Raw genomic sequence first — 20,761 nt, forward strand, 5'->3', positions numbered from 1 at the left:
AATATTTACCACTGAGGCAGAAAATATATAAAAGAGGAAGGGAAAGGAAATCAAGCAGTTTTGCAATTTTAGGGTGGTTTTACACAAAGGAAAATTCAAAACTGATTTCTGGAATATAACAAAAACGTGCATCATACTAACATGAAGATGTTTTAACAGTGATTGTGTTGTCTTAACAAACACCTGGTTCATCAGTTCTATTTCACATGTGAAATAAAATGGACTTTATAGTAAATAGATCTTTTTAATTTCAATGAACAATTTTTTACCATAAGGAAAATGTACAGAATTTGTGTGGAAATCCATGTACTATGTTTACTCAAATACAGAAAATACTTTGCTGCAAACTTTTAAATATAATAAAATGCATTTAATAGCAATCTTTTGTGGTATCATTATTATTTATGAACATAACATTTAAAATATGGAAATTCAGTTGTGGATCAAAATGACCATAAAAACAGTAACCCAAAGAACCTTATAAACATGTCAACTGCCATCATTTATCCTAGATGGCTCATACCAATGTAAAAAACATATAAAATGTAGAATAATTCTCAACATATGGTTTACTTTGTTGCATTGTTCCTACGTATTATTTGTGTTAAAATCCAGAAAATTATATTATGAAGAGAATATTGGGGTTTGTTTATTAAACTAAAGTACAGGTTAAAGTAGTTCTTTTCTTGTGATGAACATATACCAACAGTGATTAAAAAATAAACATTTATTTACAAAATATTGATGCATACATATTACACAAGTCAGTTATATCAAAGTGGTTTTTAAACAATATCTGTAGCAACCAACTATTTGCATTGGTTTACCATAGTGCAAACGGTAATGTTGCAAAGGCAGGTTAAAATGTGGGATTGCAATTTGAATGTTGGATTTCTCTGCTGCCTTCTGTTTTTCTATGTCTAGAAAACTATTCCTTTTCATTTACAAAATATCTATTTCTTGAGAATGTTGAATAGTGTACCTGAGGATAGGGCAAATTCATTATTAAGCCTAAATTCTTTCACTTATATAACTATCTTTCTATTTATTCAGCCTGCTTACGTAGCACCATTGCCATTGATTACTAACATACTAATGAGAAAAAGGAATGGAAACACGCTAAATACACTATGCCATCCCTAATTTCAGGGTTTGTCCATTTATGTGGAATTTCATCTGATACATTTCACAAGTCTGCACTATATATTCAAGTGTTTAAGGATGATTCTGGTGGTATTGTGTAGTGGTGTATATGTTACCAGTATATATGTTCCTGTAAATATGACATTAAATGAAGCTGTGAAGAAAGGAACCCAAAAGCCTGCTCCTTCTGTCCTCAGGTGAGAAGGAGCTTGCTTTTGATTACCAATGTGTACTGAAACCTGCATATAAATTTGCATCCAAACGACTGAATATTGATTCCCTCATAATGTAAGAACTTTGCGGATTAAATCCGGTGATTTTGATTGTAGCTTTTCTCTTTTGCTGGCTCACAAGCAGCCATCAGGTAATTACATTGTCCTTTAGTTCACGTTCTGTAACTGCTGCTGGTAGCACACAGGAGGTCGGCAATGCCTTGTGTACGTAACTTCACAGTTTGAGAGACTGGTGAGGGGGTATAACTTCTTCTATTTTTCTCCTTATTTTTTTTCTTTTTTTTTTCCTTTTTTTTGGTAGCTTCCACGATGTGTGAAGCGGTGGATCTGGCGAGGATCTCATGAGCACCCGCAGCGGTCTACAACCATGGCTGGTATCTTGCCGTAGATGATTTGTTCTTTGCCATTGAAGTACAGCATATTGATGGGGGACATCTTGGTGGGCGTGCAGCAAGGGCCTGCCGAGCCTCTGGGGTTGGCTTGGTGCACCAGGTGGGTGTGCGGGTACTTTTGTAAAAACACAAACTCGCATTCTCCGGAGCAGTAGTTGGCTTTGTATCTTTTGGGAGCGATAATCCAATCCCACCCGAAGGCTTCGAAATCCACCGTCAGCGGGTAGCGGCAACAGCGGGATTCTGTCGAGTGCTCGTCACAGTCGAGACCGAAATCTCTGCGGGACCGTTTTGGTGTGTCTGTAACTCTGACCTCTAAAAATGGGTTCTGTGAGAAGAGGAGAAGGAATTGGAATAATTTCTGAGGTAAGCCCAAGTTCACTAAAAACATGCAAACAATATTTCAGATGTAGATGTTTCAGCTTAATATTCTGAAATGAAGTTTCTGAAATCTCTGCATTTCCCTGCTGTTTCTCTATACAGAGCTTTAATACCTGAGTATTTGTCCCTGCAATCACCACTGTCTCAGTGCTGACATTCTTTAACTGCTATAAAGAATGCTGGATTTTTACTTTTGATGTGGATTTTTTTTGTTTGTTTGTTTTAAACTCCATAGTAAGAGCTTTTGTGAGTCCCTCTGAAATTCCCTTCATTAAAGTCATATTGAATGCCTTACTTTTGGTGTGGATTTTTTTTTTTGTTTGTTTTAAACTCCATAATAAGAGCTTTTGTGAATCCCTCTGAAATTCTCTTCATTAAAGTCATGTTGAATTCAGGCTTTCTGGATATCAAGCAAAGTTTTTTGTCCAGACCAAGGAGGACAAAAGTTGCTCCTCTATTTCTGCCATGCTTGAATGACTCTGACTGAATGAATTTGGAGGGGCAGCTAAGTATTTTAACTCCTGGAAGAGTCCTGTGGCTAGGAATGTGTTTTTGGCAGATCCCTGAGCCACATGCCTCCTACAGAAGGTGTATTTCCACAGTCACCAACTGAGACTAGAATGAAATTGCAACCTCTGTGACTGTGACTTTGAAAAAGTTCCCAAAGTTGCTGCCTTCCACACACTGTTTTCTGCCCTGTGTGTTAGTTTGGCACTGATGGGGCCATCCCATGGAGACCATTCCTCAGGAATAACAGCCCAGCTAACTTTATTACACAGGTTTTCCTCTCCCCAGATACCTGCGAGCTGTGGAGCTGCTGGAAGTGCTCATTCCAAAGGTAAATTATACGGGGAGGTGTTTGGTGAAAGGAACACCCCTGTACTGGAAGCTGCTGGAGAGGAGCTGGGGGACAGAGAGATTTCCTCTCTCATTATTGCCTGTGCCTCTAACCCTGTTCTGCCACTGAAATGTTTGTTTATACATGGTGATAGCCATGGGTTATCTGTATGTATCATCATTTGAATGGATGGAGGTGGTGAGGACATTCCTGATCGTGATATCCAGCTGGCCTGTTTCAAATACAGGAGATCCACATTTATATTGGATGGACAATTATGATATCACAGAGTTTTTCTTTTAAGCATTTCTAAATTATATTGTACTGCTGTGAAGTTAAATGTTGTATAAATGGTTGGGCACAATGGTCTTCTCCAACCTAAATATTTCTATGTTTCTATAATCAACAGATTCATCTACTACATGGAAGTAAAAGTAGAATAATATTCTTCATACTTTATGCAAAAAAGGTATCACTTGGTTGTGGTAAGTATAGGAATTTGTATGGGCTGTAGGTTATTAGTGATTTACAGAAACAAATAGCAAGGGAAATGCTGTAGTTTCACTTCAGGTTTATTTGAGGTGTACTTGTAGGTAGATTTCAGATTTAATTTGTTCATCTGTTGTTATAAAAACAAACCGGTTATTTTGTGCACTTTCTTATTATCATGACTCGAATATTGTATCAAGCAGAAGATCTCTATTCAGATGTTTCTAATAGGTAGAATGATGACTACCAAATACTGAAAGGTAAAGAACTTAACATTATGAAGATCTATTCTCACCTTCAGAAAGAGACAATTTTTATTGTTGTTAATAGAAAATATATGCATAGAGAGTATGTAGGAACTCCCTTGCCTTCACAGCAATATTGGAGGCATCTTTCCTAACCAGTGAAAGAATCTAAAGACTGTTCTTTATGTGAAATAGCTGCTTATTAAGTAGTATTTGCTCTCAAAACTGTAAACAATGTTACTTTGATAGCATCATCCATCAATAATTGCCAAAACCTTTTCTAACTAATGCCTCACAATGTCTCTCAGTTTCTGTCAATTTTTTAGACAGGGAAATGGAGGCAGAGGAAAGCTATTGATTTTTGGCATGGTCAGAGAGCAAAGAATGAAAGAATTGGATACACAGAACTTTTATCTTCCATTCCCTAAACAATGCATCCATTTTATCCTTAAAACAGAGCTTAAATGCTTTTCAATGAAATAGGATTTTTCTAAATAAACTTACCAATCCATCTTCCCCCGGTCCTGGGAAAGTTACAGCAAGATTCCGTCCGTTCTCATCAAAAGCTTTTATTTCGATGCCTAAATTGGATTCAGGCTGTTTGAGCCAATTTTGCAACACTGTCTTCACATCAATGCTCTGCCAAATACCGGTGCCTGGGTTCATGTCAAGTTTCAAAGATCGAATTCCAGTATATCTTGTACCATCTTTCATGGGCTTAATAAGTCTCAGGATCTGCACAAACACCGTTGTAGGTTTTTGGACTTGCCTCAAGTATATCCACAATTGTGCCTTTACTACTTTGTTATATTGTATTTTAGAGCTAAACTTAAAGAAGCAACATTTTGGTTTTCCCTCCATTTGTACAAGAAAATCAGCTATAAATGAATGGAAAGAACAGATTACTGAACAGGGAACAAGAAAAAAACGCGTATATAAACCTGACTATTTTTTTCAGACTGTATAAAAAAATATTACAATATGTTATAATGAGTACCAGTAACAAATTGGATTTAACTTAATTAATTTTCTATGGTTTACACTGTACAGAAAATTTAATTGATGTCAATAAAATTACTCTATCACCTACTACCAATTCACTTCTGCTGGTCACCTCCTGAGGACCTTCATAAAGCATGCAGAATAGCAACTTTGCATAAGCTGACTCAACACGTGTGTGGTGATCCAGCTATTTCTAATTTACTCCAAAGCCTCAGTCTGCTGCAGACCATACAGCCCTGGGCAAACTGCACAAACACATTTCTTTTCTCAGTGGGAAGAAAATAATTGAGGGGATTAATATAAGGATCATTTTGTTTTCATTTGAATAATATTAGAGGAAAGTCACGTGCAGTGCTGCGTTCCCCCTTCCTGTAGCCTACGATGCAGCTGTCATACCTAGTCATGGCAATATCTTTCCATGCCAGGATAAAATGGGTAGTACTAATCCTAAATGGTGCAGGACTTTAATGTTCATAAATCTCATCACTTAAGATACCTGTCTCTTTAGTGCATTTAAAATAGCTCAAGGGCTTTTTATAAGAAGTAGGAAGTGAACTCAGAGCAATGAAATACAATGACTTTTCTTCAGTCACTGTAAATATGAAGCAGTTTGATTAAAAATAATTATAAAGCCTTGAATATAAAAGTCTGGAATAAAAATCCAGGCAGCCCTCAGCTTTGTTATAAGGCTGCAGTAAAATAATCCTATTAAGTGCCCATCTTAATAATTACGAAGTTGAAAAATTTCACTGAAAATTTTCCTTTTTCATCTGTGGCTTCATTTTTAGATGTTGAGAGCAACAGATATTATTCTAGTCTGCATATCATAATGATATCTGTAACTGCTAACATGCCTTATATGTCCTGTCATATTTTTCCTTTTTGACATCATATTCATAAGTGTTATTTAAAAAAACAGCTGCCATAGTCAAATACTTTAGCTGATGAAGAACATAAGATACTACAGTATTAGCTGTGCAAAAGATACTTGATAGGAGGCATAGCAGATGTTTAGCACTTGGAAGATAACTCAGAATCTGCTCATTCAGTAAATGCCTTCATTCTTCCTTGGCACGATTACACGAGCTGATTGCTATAGCACGGACATTTCCACATTTAATCTGTTACACACATATTAATATATAGTTTTAACTCCGAGGTGGGTGGTGCTAGTTTATGGGATCAGCAAAGAGGCAAGAATTTAACTCTCTGCTTGCACTTGCTGTAGCATGTTGCAGTTAGGTAGATGTAGTGCTCTAAGCTGCATTTCTGTTGATTTCTATTGCTTCTAAAAATACTGGCCAGCGAAACCTCCCTCACAAAAATTTAGTTCTCTCGTTATCTGCACTTGTACTTTATATCTGCGAGAGGAAATGCCCCGAGTGCTGCAGATAACGAAGTTGACTGAACTGCAGATCTCCCTTTGCTTTCTAAGGCAATGGGCAAATCCTAAGTGCTACAGGGCACACACATTATAAGGAACTGAAAACCGAACAGTAAAACAAAGGATCGCCACACGGTCATCTGAACCTGGCTCAAATTCTTTAGAAATAACTCTCTGCTCCCTCCCTCCAGCAGACTTCAGCCAGCAGCCTGTTGGGAGAGCCTGAGGAGGAGTTGTGTGGCTCTACAGCAGGGAGACAACTCTCTCGGAGGGGCAGTGGGAGGCGAAAGAAGCAGGGTTACTTACACTCTGTAGGCATTGTGATAATCGTTTCGGTGGTGGCATGATAGTCATCATCTTCCAAAGAGCCATCGCTACTGTCATCTCTCTGCACATCATACTGATCAATCAGTTCCTGCAGTGGAGGAGCCTTGGGTAAAAGTTGTTTAATAACATCCCTGCTAATGTTAGGAGCTTGTTCCAGACGCAGTTTGCTGAGGATTTGAATTTTTATGGCTTCTATTCTGGAAGATTTTGTATTCTGTCTCCACGTACAAGCATTGCACAGTCCGTCCTTTTCAGCGTTCTCTGTGGGCTGACTACTGTCATCAAGAGCCACCGGATCAACTGAAATCAGCATGAACAGGTAAATAGAAGCATAGAGCACTAGCTTTTGCATGATCTCACATTCAGTGCAGCACTTTTGCCTTCTTTTTTTTCCCCCTCCCCCTTTCCCTTTCAGTACTAAACAGATCCGTGAAAGCAAATGCAATCTGAGAGACAGCTTGCCACACTGGTGTACCTTATATATTCCAAGGGGGCTTTTTATACTCCAACTTTGATTAGGCTCATGTCGTCAAACCCGACGATTGGTTGCTGTCCCAACAATGAATCTGGCTGTCAGAGGGTAAAGCCCTGTCGATCACAAGTCACTAGACAGCGTTTAGTTACAGCCAAGGGTGAGCTGATTTATCTGGGTACTTTGCAGAGGATATGCCTTCACATTCTGAAAGGATATATTTCCAAGTATTGTGGGCAGCAGTACTGAAAGACAGCACTGTCATTCTTAAATATTATACCAACTGTGAACTTGTTCTATGAATCAAGAGAAACCTTGCTCTAAACTTGCTTTAGGCTTCTACCAATCTTTCTGACTTGAAAGTTTGTTCTATTTAAAAGAAAATCCCGAGAAGTTACTTTTAGCAGGCAGGAAAATTATACTTTAGAAGTGGATTGCAACGAGTACTAATTTATGTTGATCAACAACTGATATATATATATATATATTTAGCAGTTCCTATTTCAGAAAACCTTACTGGTTTTCCTAGACACGAGCTAAAGCTGTATTGGAGGTTTTGTGCATATCTGACACTTATGCAAATGCCTGTTTTATTTGTTTACCCCTTTATCGTATATCAAAATCCACAGAACAAATCCTTTACTGAATTAGCAGTCAGTAATGAAAAATGAGTCTGTCCCCTCTTCATGCTGTCACCAGAATCTTGGGCAGTAAATTAAGTGTCTTTAGTAGCAAAGGTATTTTTAAGGAATATCTTTAGCTACTCACTCTAATATTACACAGGAATAGTTCTACTTGCTTTTTCCATTATTAGTGAAAGCATTAAAAACTTGAAATATTTAAATCTCTACTGTGTATTTATCTTCTTTTCCATGTAACCTTTTTATTTCTCTTCAAAATGTTTCTGTATTATTCCAGCTTAAGTGATATCTGTGCTTTATTACTTTCTACTTAAATACTTAGAAATTCTCTTATATCCTGCTTATGTGTTAAAAAAATACAGTTTTAATATGCTTTCTGCATAAGAGATATATCTCTGTGTGATTGCATAGGTTATGGCTTATAAAATCTTACATTTGATCTTAAAATCAAATGCAATAATTATGGAACCCTTAGTGAGGGGGGTGAGGGGGTTGCTGCTCAACACAGGCTGCACGTCACAGCAAACAGAAACCCTGGAATTGGTATGGATTGTATATATTTGAATATTTGCAATCTGTGTATTACAGCAAAGAGAAATCCTGGAATTTCATGCAGTATGCCAAAGTTTGCCTAAGTTAGGACTGAATTTTCAGTTTCTAACAGAGTTTCTTTTATTTTCCCATTCTGAGTACTCCTAAGAATATGTCAGACAAGGAGTTTTGCATGTGTTTGTATAGGAAAAATGTTTGTATAAGTAAAGATGTGGACAGAACTCTCAAAAAAATATTTTTTTTTCTCCCTGGTCATTCATATTTTGTATCACCTCTCCAGGGCATGCAAATTCACTGAGCCTGATATTCAGCTCATAACCAGTGACATAAATCACACGTATTCAATTGAAATTGGTCATCCTGCCCTGATGTGAAGTTGATGCAAGTGATAGATGTATCATGCTCACACATTCCAGGCATATAGCTTTAGGGTCAGACCCTGATATTCTGATTTTAGCCAAAACCCATGTTTAAAGCAAGCAGTTTGCTGCCTTAGCTCCTGAGCATTTGATTTTTACACAGAGACAATGCCGCTACTTTCAGCATGTGGTAACACAAATGGGCCATGGTTCACTGGAACAAGAAACTGCCTACCATGCCCATAACATATTTAAAACAGACTCTTAGTAAATTTCAAATGATAGAAATGTGTTTTTATGGAACATGCGCAGGATGATTCACAGTAAGAATCTTTCTGAAAAGCACTGAGCTGTTAGTGCATTTTTGGGAGATTTAAGTTGGGGGTTGTTTACTATTTCTATAGTTAATGTAATAATAAAATTATTTTAAATTATTTCTTTATTTTAAACTAAACTTAACCTATAAGCCTATAGAAGGGAATCTACCCCAAGTGGAAAGTTCGACAGGTACCAGGTTTCACACCAGAAAGAGTTTAAGATGATGATGGAAATAATGATGCACTCATTGATATGACAGTAATTCAGTGTTCTGGCAGACCATGGCTAAAAGCCCCTCAGGAGGCAGAGGGACAGGAGAGGTGCTCATCTAGGCAGTGCCTCAGCACCATGATCCTGTTGGGCTGTGCTCTGCAGCCACACTGGGACCTTCCTGCTCCTTCTCCTACCAGTCCTCCTGCTCTGGCCAGCCAGAATGAACATGCAGAGCTTCCAGGTTCTTGTCTTCTGCAGCGAGTCCATTAATCTGCAAGCAGGAGAGCCTTTGCTCCTTTCTGTGCAGCATTTAGTTATGGCTGCAAGCCCAAAACCCCAGGGAGCTCAGAGCAAGGGCTCAGCTTGCTCTCAGGTGACACGTGGTGGCAAACAGACCCTGCTGAGCACCGCTGTTTAGGAGGCAGCAATAGCAGCTGGAGTGGTGGCACAGGGCTGGGGGTGACAAAAGCACCCCAGAATTCACCAGCAGCTGCATAACAGAGAGCAATATTTCCATTTCCCTCATAAAATGCATTTCAGCGGTACTGTGAGTAACTCTAGGCTGTTAGTAGAATATTATTCATCTTTTCTGGCTGCTGGATTATTCTTTTTTTCTCTGAAATTGTGAGAATTTAGGAAAGGGCGCAAAGAGTTGCACTTGATCAGGAGCTATTGAAGGATCTAATTTATTTGATAATACTAATAGAATATGTGATTTATTTTTCTGTCTGACTGACATTGTAGTGTTTTTGGAAAAACTCTGATGACTACAAGTGATGAAAAGTGATGACTACAGAAGTAGGTGATAGAATAGAAAAAAATAAGTGATGAAGAGAGCAGGTAAAAGTTGTTATAAAATTTATTAGTAAAAAAAATATTTTAAAAAAACCTCAACAACAACAAAAATCTAACACATTATCACTAGCAAAACTAAAGAAGAGTTAAAAATGAAATGCACATCTTACTGAACTTTATGGCATTTTAATATTATCTTTGGGATTTGTGTCATTCTACCCGTTGTGCCTGCCAATAGTGAATAGTATTCCCAATCCTGACTATGCGAAGATCATGGCTCAGGCCCCCAAAATCGAGCACTGCAAGAATGTTCCTTTGAAAAGGAAAAAGGCATACATCTGTCTACCTGGCAACTTCTCCTCTACTTTCCCCCTTCCACCACGAGCTTTTGGAAAACCTTAAAAAAAAGTTGAAATTAAAAAAAAAGTTGAAAAAAAGGGAAAAGAAACCAAACCCACCCCTAAAAATTTGATAAAGAGGTTTCAAAGACATGCTGTAACTGCAAGTTATGTGGAAAAACAGTGACTGTGCAGAGGAAAAGGAGATTACTAATGCCCTCCCTGAGGAGAAGGCAAGCAGAGCCCAAGCATTACCCATCCTTTTTGGCAGGCTCTGGTTAGGCAGAGAGCTCGTGCTCCCTCAGCACGCCGCTCGCCCTGCAGCATCCGCAGCCTGTCACCCCTGCCCGGCCAGCAGCGCCCGGGGACGGCCAGCTGACAGCTCTGCTTGTTTTGGGGCAGGACCAAACGGACATGGAAGGCAACCAGGACATTTCTGAGAAAAGGGAGAGTTACAGGAGTATGAAGGAGCTGCTTTCCTGGCAGGGGAGGGAAAGGGACATGGGTTATAACCCTGCCCTGGGTTTTAACTGGACGACTTCATCCTGCTGCAGGCTACATTTTCAAACACTTCCTTACAGCCTGTGGGACCAGAAATTCACTTTTCTTTATTCTGTTGTTTAAGTTAAATGAAATAGTTCTCATAATTGATTCACCTCAGAAGGCAAACTGGAAGAAACAAAGCAGGTGTTGCAAACTGCACTGTAAATCTGTGATTGCTATTTACATTGATGTCAAGTCCTACCTCTGAACCAGTTGGCTTCTCTCCCTGATTTGCTTATAAGGAAGAGATAACATTCCTTCTGAGCTGCTGAGGAAGGTACTAATTGAGTAAGCTTTTCTCTCACTTTTGTCAGCACAAAGCCTAAATTCAAGAATAGCAAAATGAAATAGATAGAAAACTCCATTTTAAATCTTTTTGGATTCATCTCTCTCTTTGCTGCTATAAGTTGGAAATAATTTTTGTGCAGTTATTTTGTTGGAACAGTTAAATTTGAGTAGAAAAATTCAGACATATCATAAAATGTATTGGAGTTAGGGTGTTTCAAGTGCTTAACTATGAGTCCAGCTCACCAGGTGCTTTCTCTCCAAATCACAAGATAAATGCATTACTTTGAACCACAACACAAATATAAGACCATGCCTATAAAACACATAGAAAGAGCTCTTGCAATAACAAAATGCCTTATGGAAACATCATGCCAATTACATTATGTAAATGCATCTACTGTAAGGCAAACACAGCCACTTTTAAACTTATTACCATGAACTAAAATATGAAAGCTGTAACTCATGTGAGTTCTTGCTCTGGAACAAATGGCCTGACAGAGTTTGTCCTTTGCTATACTTTTTTTTTTTTCCCTAAAAAAGTAAAAAAGTCATATATAACCTTCTAAACATTCTGCTACTGGAAGTCAACTTCATAGATGTTGATGGTATGACTATTTAACTCCCTCAGCTTACCAAGAAAGAAATCCACCTTGGTTTTACCAGTTTTGAGTTCTAGATATCCTATTTCGCACAGGGGAAGAGTGGGTGTCTCTTAGGGTATGGATACCGAAGACATTCAGCTATTTGGGATTTTGAGTGGTCTCCACTGAGGTGTACCTGGGGTCTGTGGTTTGAGTACAAGATGATTCCCTCCACTCAAGAGCTGTGGATGTTGCACTAGTGAGTCCTGCCTGCGAAGGAGTGTCTCACAAGCCATGGTATGCAATTGTGCAATGGATAAAATGGGGGAAACAGGTAAAACTGGTGGCCAAGGGCTGCCGTGGCCATTTCAGCCCACGATGCTCCTGTCAGCTTGCCCAAGAGATGTTGCTGAGCATAGGCTTTGGGGAAGTTGTTACCTTCAGCTTCTGGTCATCTCCCTCCTCCCTGCTGCTTTTGTGCTGCCCTGCATAATTGTGCCTGTGGAATTAGGCCAAAATACCCTGTTGCCTTTTCCTCTCCTGCATGTTAGAGTACACTTTGCTCCAGAACCAACCTGATACAATAGTTAAAATGAATCCTAGAAACAGATAGAGAAGTTCATTAAAAGCTTTTAAGGAAGAATGCAGTTATAGTGAAAGCTTCCCCTTTTTCTGGTTCTTTTGTATTCAGGATTTTGTGCTTCCTTTACTATGGTGTCTATATATCTTTTATCTTGTAAAAGAGCCCCATTAAATATCTACTTAATTCTAAGGATTCTGCCCTTCTTAAAGGATGCTGTCTTTGCTTTCTTTTCTTTACAGTTGTAGGTTTTCTGCTTTTACCCAAAATTCCTGACATTCATCCTGACTTTCATCTTCAATGTCTTTTAAAATAGCTGTGTCAGCTGCTGCATCACTGATGGGAAACCTTGGATTCCTCTCAAGAGTTGTTACCGTGCTTGGAGAGGCTTCACTTGTGAATTTGCACAATCAAAGTGCTTGAAACGCCACAATACTTTGCCTCAGCATCACTAGCTACAAGAATGCTTGTATTTTCTCCGAGGCACAGCTCTTCGGAGGGGATTTTCACCCCAGGAGGTCAGTGATTTTGTGTGAGTGGCCTGTCCTCTGCTGGGTTCTTCTGGAACAGCAGCTGCTGGGAGGCAGGGCCGCTGCTCTGAAAAGTCTTTTTGCTTTTCCTGTTGTTTTGTTTTGTTTAATACATAAGGGTTTAAAACTCTCTGGTGTTCCCATCTTGGCTCCAATCACCTCACAGTCCCCTGGCTCATCTCTGTAGACTTCAGGTGTGCTCCAGCACAGCCAGTGTGTCCTGTAGCCACCAGCTCAGGGCTCTCACTTGCATCCCAACCCCCTAACCCTGGCATGTCATCCCACAACTTGTCATGGCCAATCCTGATGTTATCCCCTTCAAGTGTAGTTCAGAGCTCTGTCAATCAGCCCTGCTGGCTCATAAGCAAACACCTTTGAGGAAGGTAAATTCCATCAATAGGATGATGGCAAAATTAAGCTTCTTTGCTTTCTGCCACGTGCTGGTCTATGGTGAGCTTTAGACAGATTAATTTGAGAGAAATTTTACTAGGATTGAATGAAAAGTGGTGGTAACATTCTCCAGGAAATCAAGGAACATTCATATCTGCAGTCATCCAAGAAGGCCTTTGAATCTGTCATACTCATCAGCAAAGGTCAAATTAACAACTTAGAGCTGGGCTACCTGATTCAACCCTGGCATTAAAAATGCTGGTAATGTAAACTTTTGATAACCCTATAGAAAAAATTAATCAGCTATTTTCTTATGATGAAATATAACATATTACAAGCATATAACCCTACAAAGTAATTTAATGTCATAAGTGTATCATGGGAAAAAGCAGGCACAAAAGGCTGTGGCTTCTGAGGAAGGTGCTTCTTTTAAAGTAAGACCCCAAAGAATCAGGTATTTTTGGAAACCCCTGTAGAAAATAATGCAGAGACAGGAAATCACATAAGCTGCTCTAGGGTTTTTGAAGACAAAGAGCAGATCAGAGACTGCATAAAATTTCTTGATGTATTTTGATTCTCATTTGGAGGAAAAGAACATGAATGCTGAGTTTTTAAAATAAATTAGGTACCTTTGAATGATTTTCACATAACTAGTACAACTGCTTAAAGGTATTGGGGCATCCAAGAACAAACTCAGCTTTTACTCCCCCTGCTTTATTTATATCTTTCCTTATTCATTGTTCACTCCCTGCTGATGCAGTAAAGATGTCTCCTATTTATGAACTCCATTATGAAGCATCACATAAGAGTATCAACTGAAGGAAAGCTGCCTATACTGCCTAAAGCTTTAGCTTTACTGCTCTTTTCTCTTGGGAATTGCTTCTGGCTGCTCAAGCAGACACTTCCAATTCCTAACAATTTTAAAGGCTGATGCTTTAAAAATTTACAGGTTTGCTTTTGGTTTTTGTTTTTTATCCTTGGGATTTCAAGTTTTTCTCTCCCACTAGCCTGCTAGTTGGCAGCATTAGCTAACAGGTTGATAGGAAGCAAGGATAAACCACAAGGGAATTGCCAGTTTGGGGATTTCTTACCTTCAGTAACAGACTTTCAAACCCCCTCTACCATTCTGCAGAGACATAAAACTGCTTAAGAATTAACTCTTCACAGCAAATATTGCTTTATCTATGGCTATATGCCCTACACTCATGGAAATAATGTAAAGATTTTATACTCTGTGTTGACTATGGAAATGATCGAAAGGATGCTTAAAAATTGGAATTCACACAGGAAATCTGAAATTGTTGCAGTAGCTGTTGCTTCAAAGTTTAGTTTTAAGATGTCCCAGCATAATGAAGGCTGGAGAATGGCTTTCAGTGAGTAGATCTGGAAGAGTTAATGGAGAAAAATATTCCATGGATACTCAGACTAATGGATACAGAGTTATTTGCTTGCTACTGACTTTGTGATAACTACACAAAGCTTTTTTATGTCGAGTGAACTTTGTACCAGGGTTTTTCCAGTAAATAAATCTGAGGAACTTCACAGCTGCTTCTGTGTGTTTGAGAAGAAAAAAGACTTGCTGCATACAAAGCTGAGGTTATGATCAATTAAAAATATAATCACTTGAACAAACTTAAAGCTTTCCAGAGCATACTAATAAACGAGATTGATGGTACAATTAGAAATGCAATGCAAAATGGAAATAAAATTGACTACATCAAATTACTTTATTATACTTCCTTCAATTTACTGAAGTAGCTCAACATTAAGAAATGGAAGCATTTTGTCATTTTGTCCAAAGCCTCTAGAACAAAGGAAAATTAATGAATAACTATTGAATTGTGCAGTTGCCTGCTTTGCTAATTTTAAGCCTTAATTGATGTATCTAATGATTATATGAGTAACTCCAAGAAAGCAGTGTGGTAAATTTTAACATCCCAGTAATAACTTGGTAGAGAGAAATTGCTTCATTAGATCCTAAATTGTGTTAAAAGTTACTATGTTGGTATACCTGCAGTTATAGGTTTGAGTACATGTATTCCACATAGATATGTTTAATTAAGCATTAGACAATCAGTTTCTGCTCAAAAGCTTTCTCATTGCAGTGGCTGATTTGAGAAATGAGATTTCCTTTCTATATAGCCCTTTCTTCACATCAGTCAATGGCATCATAATGGCACAAAATACTTTCCACAGCTGTGCTACCTGACAAATTCTGTATGTTTCACAAAATAATGTGAAGGAATTACTTATTTCATTATGGATCTGGAACAGTATGAAATGTTTATTTACAGTTCATATAGGAATAATATGCTGTACTTAGAAATGCTAATTATTTAGTGATAGGAACATCTTGCACTTTGGGCTAACATTTAAAGTCACTAATATTTATATAAAGTAATAGTTTTTAATAATAACTCAGATTAACCGGTTTTGGGGTTGTTTTAATTTCAACATTGCTGTATAGGGCTACATTTCATGTTCTTTCAGGCATTTAGAACTAACAAAATGTAACAAGAAGAGGAAAGCTGGTAAGCAATCTTGTAGCCTCTTCTGGGAGTAATTTTGCAACAAGCATATGACAAGGGAAAGGATGTTAGTTTTGCTTTATGATGTGCTGTGTTTCAAGAAGCTCTTTGAATGCCCCCAAGCTGTGTTAGCCCAGAGTGAAACAGAACAGTGCAGCAAGTACAAGCTCAGAGGATAATACCAGCAAATATCATAGCACAGAATTTGATTTTTATTTTCTAGAGAAAATCTAATTGAAAAATGTTTTCCAATATAATGGTGTAATTTGGGGTTTGCAGGCACTGAGAAAGTTACATCTGTCAGTAATTTCTCCATACATCAAGGTGTGAGGTGTATTCTTTTTAGTTAGCTTTTAAAGAATTAGAGCCCCAGAATGCTCTGAGTGTTTGCAGCATTTGGAAAGGGTTTTAATTCCTGAAAACAGCCATCTTCCTGAGCTGGAGCTCACTGGGGTTGAGCTGCTCTTTGGGAACTGGCATTAATATGCAGTTCCTACAACACACCCGTCATGCTTTATGCACCACTTCCCTCTCAAATGAGAGTGTTTGCCATCTGCAGTGTATAAATCATAGTCAACCTTTCCCATATCCTCCTTCCTTGGGAAAATACCAGGCACTGGGACCAGGGCATGGCTGGCTGGATGCTTGTGCTGAAAGGAAGGGCAATCAGGGAGCCCACACCCTTACCAGAAACACACCAAAGGATCACCTCACACAAGAAGGGTTGTGGTGGCCTGGCCAAGCCTTTCCTCTTTCTGTGAAAATCAGCCAATGGTGCAGGGGGGTGTTCCACCTCAGTTTTCTCAAAGCACTGTCCCCATGGAGTTTCTCTTTCGGTATAAAAGCAGACAGCACAAGAACACACAACACAAGTATTCCCAATCCTAGAAATTTGTGGAGGTTCAGGGAAGACCAACATGCCTTCTGCAGCTGCCTGGGTTGTGAAGTAACAGCTACGGAGCATGGGAATGGCTCCTCTTCTCCAAGCTGCAGGCTGTGGTAATGCTAAACAAATATTTTTCCATCTTCCAGCAGTGAATGGAGCTTGGAGTGTATTATTTGGGGGAAGTCAGATTTCATCTGAGGATAAGTACATTTTCCAGCTTTGAGTGAGGAGAGACACCTTCTTCACGTTGTTTATTCCTGAGAAGTGCCAAGAAGGGAAGCAAAGGCAAGGGCAAAAATGAGGACCTGGAACCAGCTTGCCCAAATACCCTGGCACTGGCTCAGCTCAGCTGGTGATGAAGGTTGATCTGAGACAAGGCTAAAGAACTTAAATAATTTTTATCTTACCTACACTGGTTCATTTTCCCCCCACAGCACTGGAGAAATATCCATCATAGTTTGCATCCAGGTTCTCCATTCACAAATTTCTGTGGCAGGTGCAGTAGCCATCATAAAATAGAGTGGGTTTTGTTTGGGATTTTCCTGGAAAATCTCTTTTGGCATTCTACAAATGATAGAGTAAGAGCAGATGTTTAAATAGAGAACCACAATAAAATACAAATCTTCTTAATGAGTTGTAACCAGCCAAAAGCTAATGGGGTTGGGGCAGTAATGGGGTTGTGAGTGTCTGAGGAGTCTCAGGCCTGCAGAGCAGGCTTTGCATCCATATGATAAAATCCTTGGGAGCCAGGAATTCAGGTTGCTTTCATTCCCCTTCAGACAAGCCTGGTAAGGTTTCTCTGCTTTTGTAATGATGCAATGCAAATATCTTTTCGATATCCCATTGCTGACTCCCATGGTTGTATTCTTGGACCTAATTCAGCCATTTAGGGTCCTAAGCATTAACATTCAGTTGATTTCTATTTCTGTGCTTACAAATTGCTAATTCCTTGAAATGTGTAGGCTTCTTTTTCATCAGATTCAAGGGGCTTTATCCAGAGGTGTGAAGGGAAATGTGGCTACAGGGAATGCAAACTTTTGTACTTGAGCTTCTGTTCCCTCATTTATCTTTCCATTCTCTCTTCTGGTTTTCACCAGTGTCTTTTGCTTTCTAGGGAAACTGTCTTTAAGCTGCAAGTTCTATGAAATACGTGCTTTTCTGTTTTCTGTTGTTTAATTAACACCTCACCAATTTTGGCTGAGGCTGTGAAATCAGAGATAACCTGTTCTTGTTTGAATATAACCAGGTCCTTTGCTAAATTACCAAAACCATGGGTGCTAGGAAACTGCATAATCCTCAAGGAATCTCAGCAAGCCTGAAAAAGAATCTGCCACCTCACACCTTGAGCTCTGCTAAAGGCTGGCTTAGTGGCAAAGCATGGGATCAAAAATCCTTTCCAAGCTTTGAGGTGTACACTGCAGTAAATCTGGGTGCTCTAAATCCATTATAATGGTGGCATCTCCTGGGAGCTCATTATGTATTAGGTATTGTCTTTTAAACCCCTATGGAGTTTATTTTCTTTCTGTTCCATTATATGGTCTATTGTACCCTTTTAAAAAAATTATTTATTTTTATGAGAAATCAGTGATTTCTTATCTTCCTTCTCTGTTCCATGCATAACTTTAGATAATTTATTTTGTTCTTTTTTTTTTTTTCTATAGTAAACAGCTCTGCTTTTTAGGTATTGGTGCTTCAGCTCTGTATCATTTTTGTCTCCCTTCTCTAGGGTTACACTGCAAGGAGTTTCTTTCTCTGAAGATGGTGTAATCAATAATATTCTACAAATGTCTACAGTATTTCTGGCAAGGTAACATAGAATAGACAGATGTAGATAAAAAAGCTGACCTATATTTACTCATTCTACACACCAGTATTTGGAAGTTACAAAAAAAAGCACCTGCATGTTGAAGAGAAGTTTTTAATTAAGCTATCCACAGTGGCATAATTAAATAATTATTTAAATAATAAAGAATAATAAACATGGAACCCTGTAAGCTTTGCAGGTAATTCAGTTGTTCCTCTGGCTGACTGAGTACTCCCAGCTGAACAGTTTGCTCCACAGGTTTGTCTGGCTGGAAGGCAGAATGACAGCATTTTTGTCAAAGTGCTCCCCATTTAGCTATGGCCAAACCTCATGAGAACTGTGTCTCTTAAAAAGCACTAAACTATTCCACTTTGGATAGTTCTGGCTACTTCTATAATATGGAAATGTCTTGAATGTAAAACCAGATTTGCATAGGTTAAATTTGTGCAAACAATGTATTATTAAGTTTTTTTTAAGTCATGTAATAGTTTTAAATACTGCACTTGAGTTTACTGGGGTGATAATTAGAATACTAAATATTTCTGTCAGTGACATCCCTTAAATATAATTTAACAGCGGATAGGAGCCCAAAATTTTTCAAATATAAGATTCTATTTCTTCTAGAATATCTGAAATGTACTCTTCTTCATGGGGTAAAAGTAAAATGTAGCATTATTTTTACTACTACCCAGTGGTGTATCATGCAGCCAGTGTACACACCACCACCTGTGATTTTGCCTGCTGCATGCTCAGTGTTCAGGAAATAAGCTAGAATAAATTTATTTTCCATCTGCTGTATGTTTGAGTGTGGGAGCAGCGTGACTATATTTAAAGAAAATTCATGAGGAAAAAGAAATGTTTCAGAGCTTAAATAAACAGACTTTGTTCACTTGGCTGATGCTCAGTGATGACTTTTGGAATTGGCTGAGAACCTTCCAAAATGGCTTTTCGTGGCTGTAGGACTGAGCTTGGGGGTTTTGATTGTGGGGAGGAGGGTGGCATATGGATACTATTGCAGTGCAATGGCATCATCATCATCCCCATCTCTAACACCATCAAAGTCACTGCAGGGGGGAGCACAAAACCTTGCTTGTAGTTTTCTGCTAGGGAGAACTGAGAAGCTGTATCAATATCTAAAAGGATGCAGACAGCTTTTCACTAAATTCTTTATTCATGCCTAAAATAGAGACAGAGTCCAAGACAGAGCTATCATAACATGAAGTGGCTTTCTTCTTTCTAAAGATGAAATAACAGTAAATTTGAAGCATGGTAAAGGTACAAGTAAGTCACAGTGCTGGTTGAAGAGATCAAATCTTGTGTGCAGTTCTGTTCTTTAAGAAGCACATACACAAAGCCATGAGTAAATACCAATAAAACCTGGCAAAATATCACAGAAATATTCCAAAGGCAATGTTATCAAAATCCTTTGAAACTTAATTAAAAGATCATATGGACTTGCAAAAGCTGTGTGGATGAGCCCCAAGAGAAGTCAACTCTAGACTTTAGTTTCCAGTGTCCTTTGCCCTTTTGCATCAAGCAGGAGCTTCTTCCAAAAATAATTTCCTGAATGCAAATGACCTGTTATAGCACTTATTACTTGGGGTATAATGTTCGAAGCAGGAGTGACCCTTAAATTAGTTGAGGAACACATATGAAACTTGCAACTTCTAATAATAGTGAGGCAAGTCTTCCATATGTTGTTATAAATTTCAGTCCAAGATGATTAACGTGGCTCACAGGCTACTCTTGTAAGATGATAGAAGAGATATTTTTGCTGCCTCTCCTGAGAGGGCTAGTGTTTCAAATTATTTCCAAACAAGCTTCTTCCAAGTGAGAGATGGTTCTCATTTTTTTGTCACCTTAATAAAAAGGTGATGAACACTCTCTTCTTAACTGTGCCCTTATATGAACATCAAACAAATATTATGACAGTGTGATGTGATAACAGCATGTATCCATGAAATAATGCTATATTCATAAATACAAGTCATTAATTTATTGTGCCTGTCGTTATGTTTGGAATAGAGTGCTTGTATTGTAAGCCTGCAGGGAATCTCAGAAGTGAATTGAACAGCTACATCTTTATTCAAAGTTATTTTTACTTATAGCAGGTCTCTATCTAGTATATTTTACATCAATTCTGTCCAAAGACTTCAAGACAAAAAATTTTATGAACTCCTTTATTAATTAAAGCCAAGGCAATAATAAATAGGGGAGGAAATTGTTCACAGCCATAAACAAGATGGAGTGGCCTAGGATTTTTTTTTTTTTTGGTGTAGAAAAAGGTGACTGATGTTTTGGGTTTTTTTTTTTTTTTTTTGGTATAGAAAAAGGTGACTGATTAAGCTCAAAGGATCGTATTTGGTTATTTATTTATTTATTTGTGGATTAGTTCTTTATTTATTTACTGGTACTATGTGATGCTATTCCTAGATGAGACACATAAAAACTCTAAATGTTCTTGTTTGGCTGAAACTATTCATCCTGATTCATCCTCTCTGATTCAGAA

General features: G+C 38.3%; 1 protein-coding gene and 2 long non-coding RNA genes across 3 annotated transcripts; 2 read left to right on the top strand and 1 right to left on the bottom strand.

The window, feature by feature from the left end:
- Nucleotides 1-224: 224 nt before the first annotated feature.
- Nucleotides 225-6,906, bottom strand: MSTN (myostatin). Its single transcript, XM_039728754.1, has 3 exons — nucleotides 6,414-6,906; nucleotides 4,226-4,599; nucleotides 225-2,096 (listed from the first exon to the last, which is right to left on the bottom strand). The coding sequence occupies exons 1-3, from the start codon at nucleotides 6,784-6,786 to the stop codon at nucleotides 1,716-1,718; spliced, it is 1,128 nt and encodes a 375-aa protein (XP_039584688.1). The 5' UTR covers nucleotides 6,787-6,906; the 3' UTR covers nucleotides 225-1,715.
- Nucleotides 2,034-4,215, top strand: LOC120511536. Its single transcript, XR_005629751.1, has 3 exons — nucleotides 2,034-2,134; nucleotides 2,929-2,987; nucleotides 3,397-4,215. It is a non-coding gene; the product is annotated as an uncharacterized LOC120511536 (long non-coding RNA).
- On the top strand, nucleotides 6,646-18,282 carry LOC120511535. Its single transcript, XR_005629750.1, has 3 exons — nucleotides 6,646-6,753; nucleotides 12,431-12,632; nucleotides 18,175-18,282. It is a non-coding gene; the product is annotated as an uncharacterized LOC120511535 (long non-coding RNA).
- Nucleotides 18,283-20,761: the final 2,479 nt, after the last annotated feature.

This window comes from Passer montanus, unplaced genomic scaffold, assembly GCF_014805655.1.
Source record: "Passer montanus isolate IOZ18808 unplaced genomic scaffold, ASM1480565v1 scaffold66, whole genome shotgun sequence".
Lineage (NCBI taxonomy): Eukaryota > Metazoa > Chordata > Aves > Passeriformes > Passeridae > Passer > Passer montanus.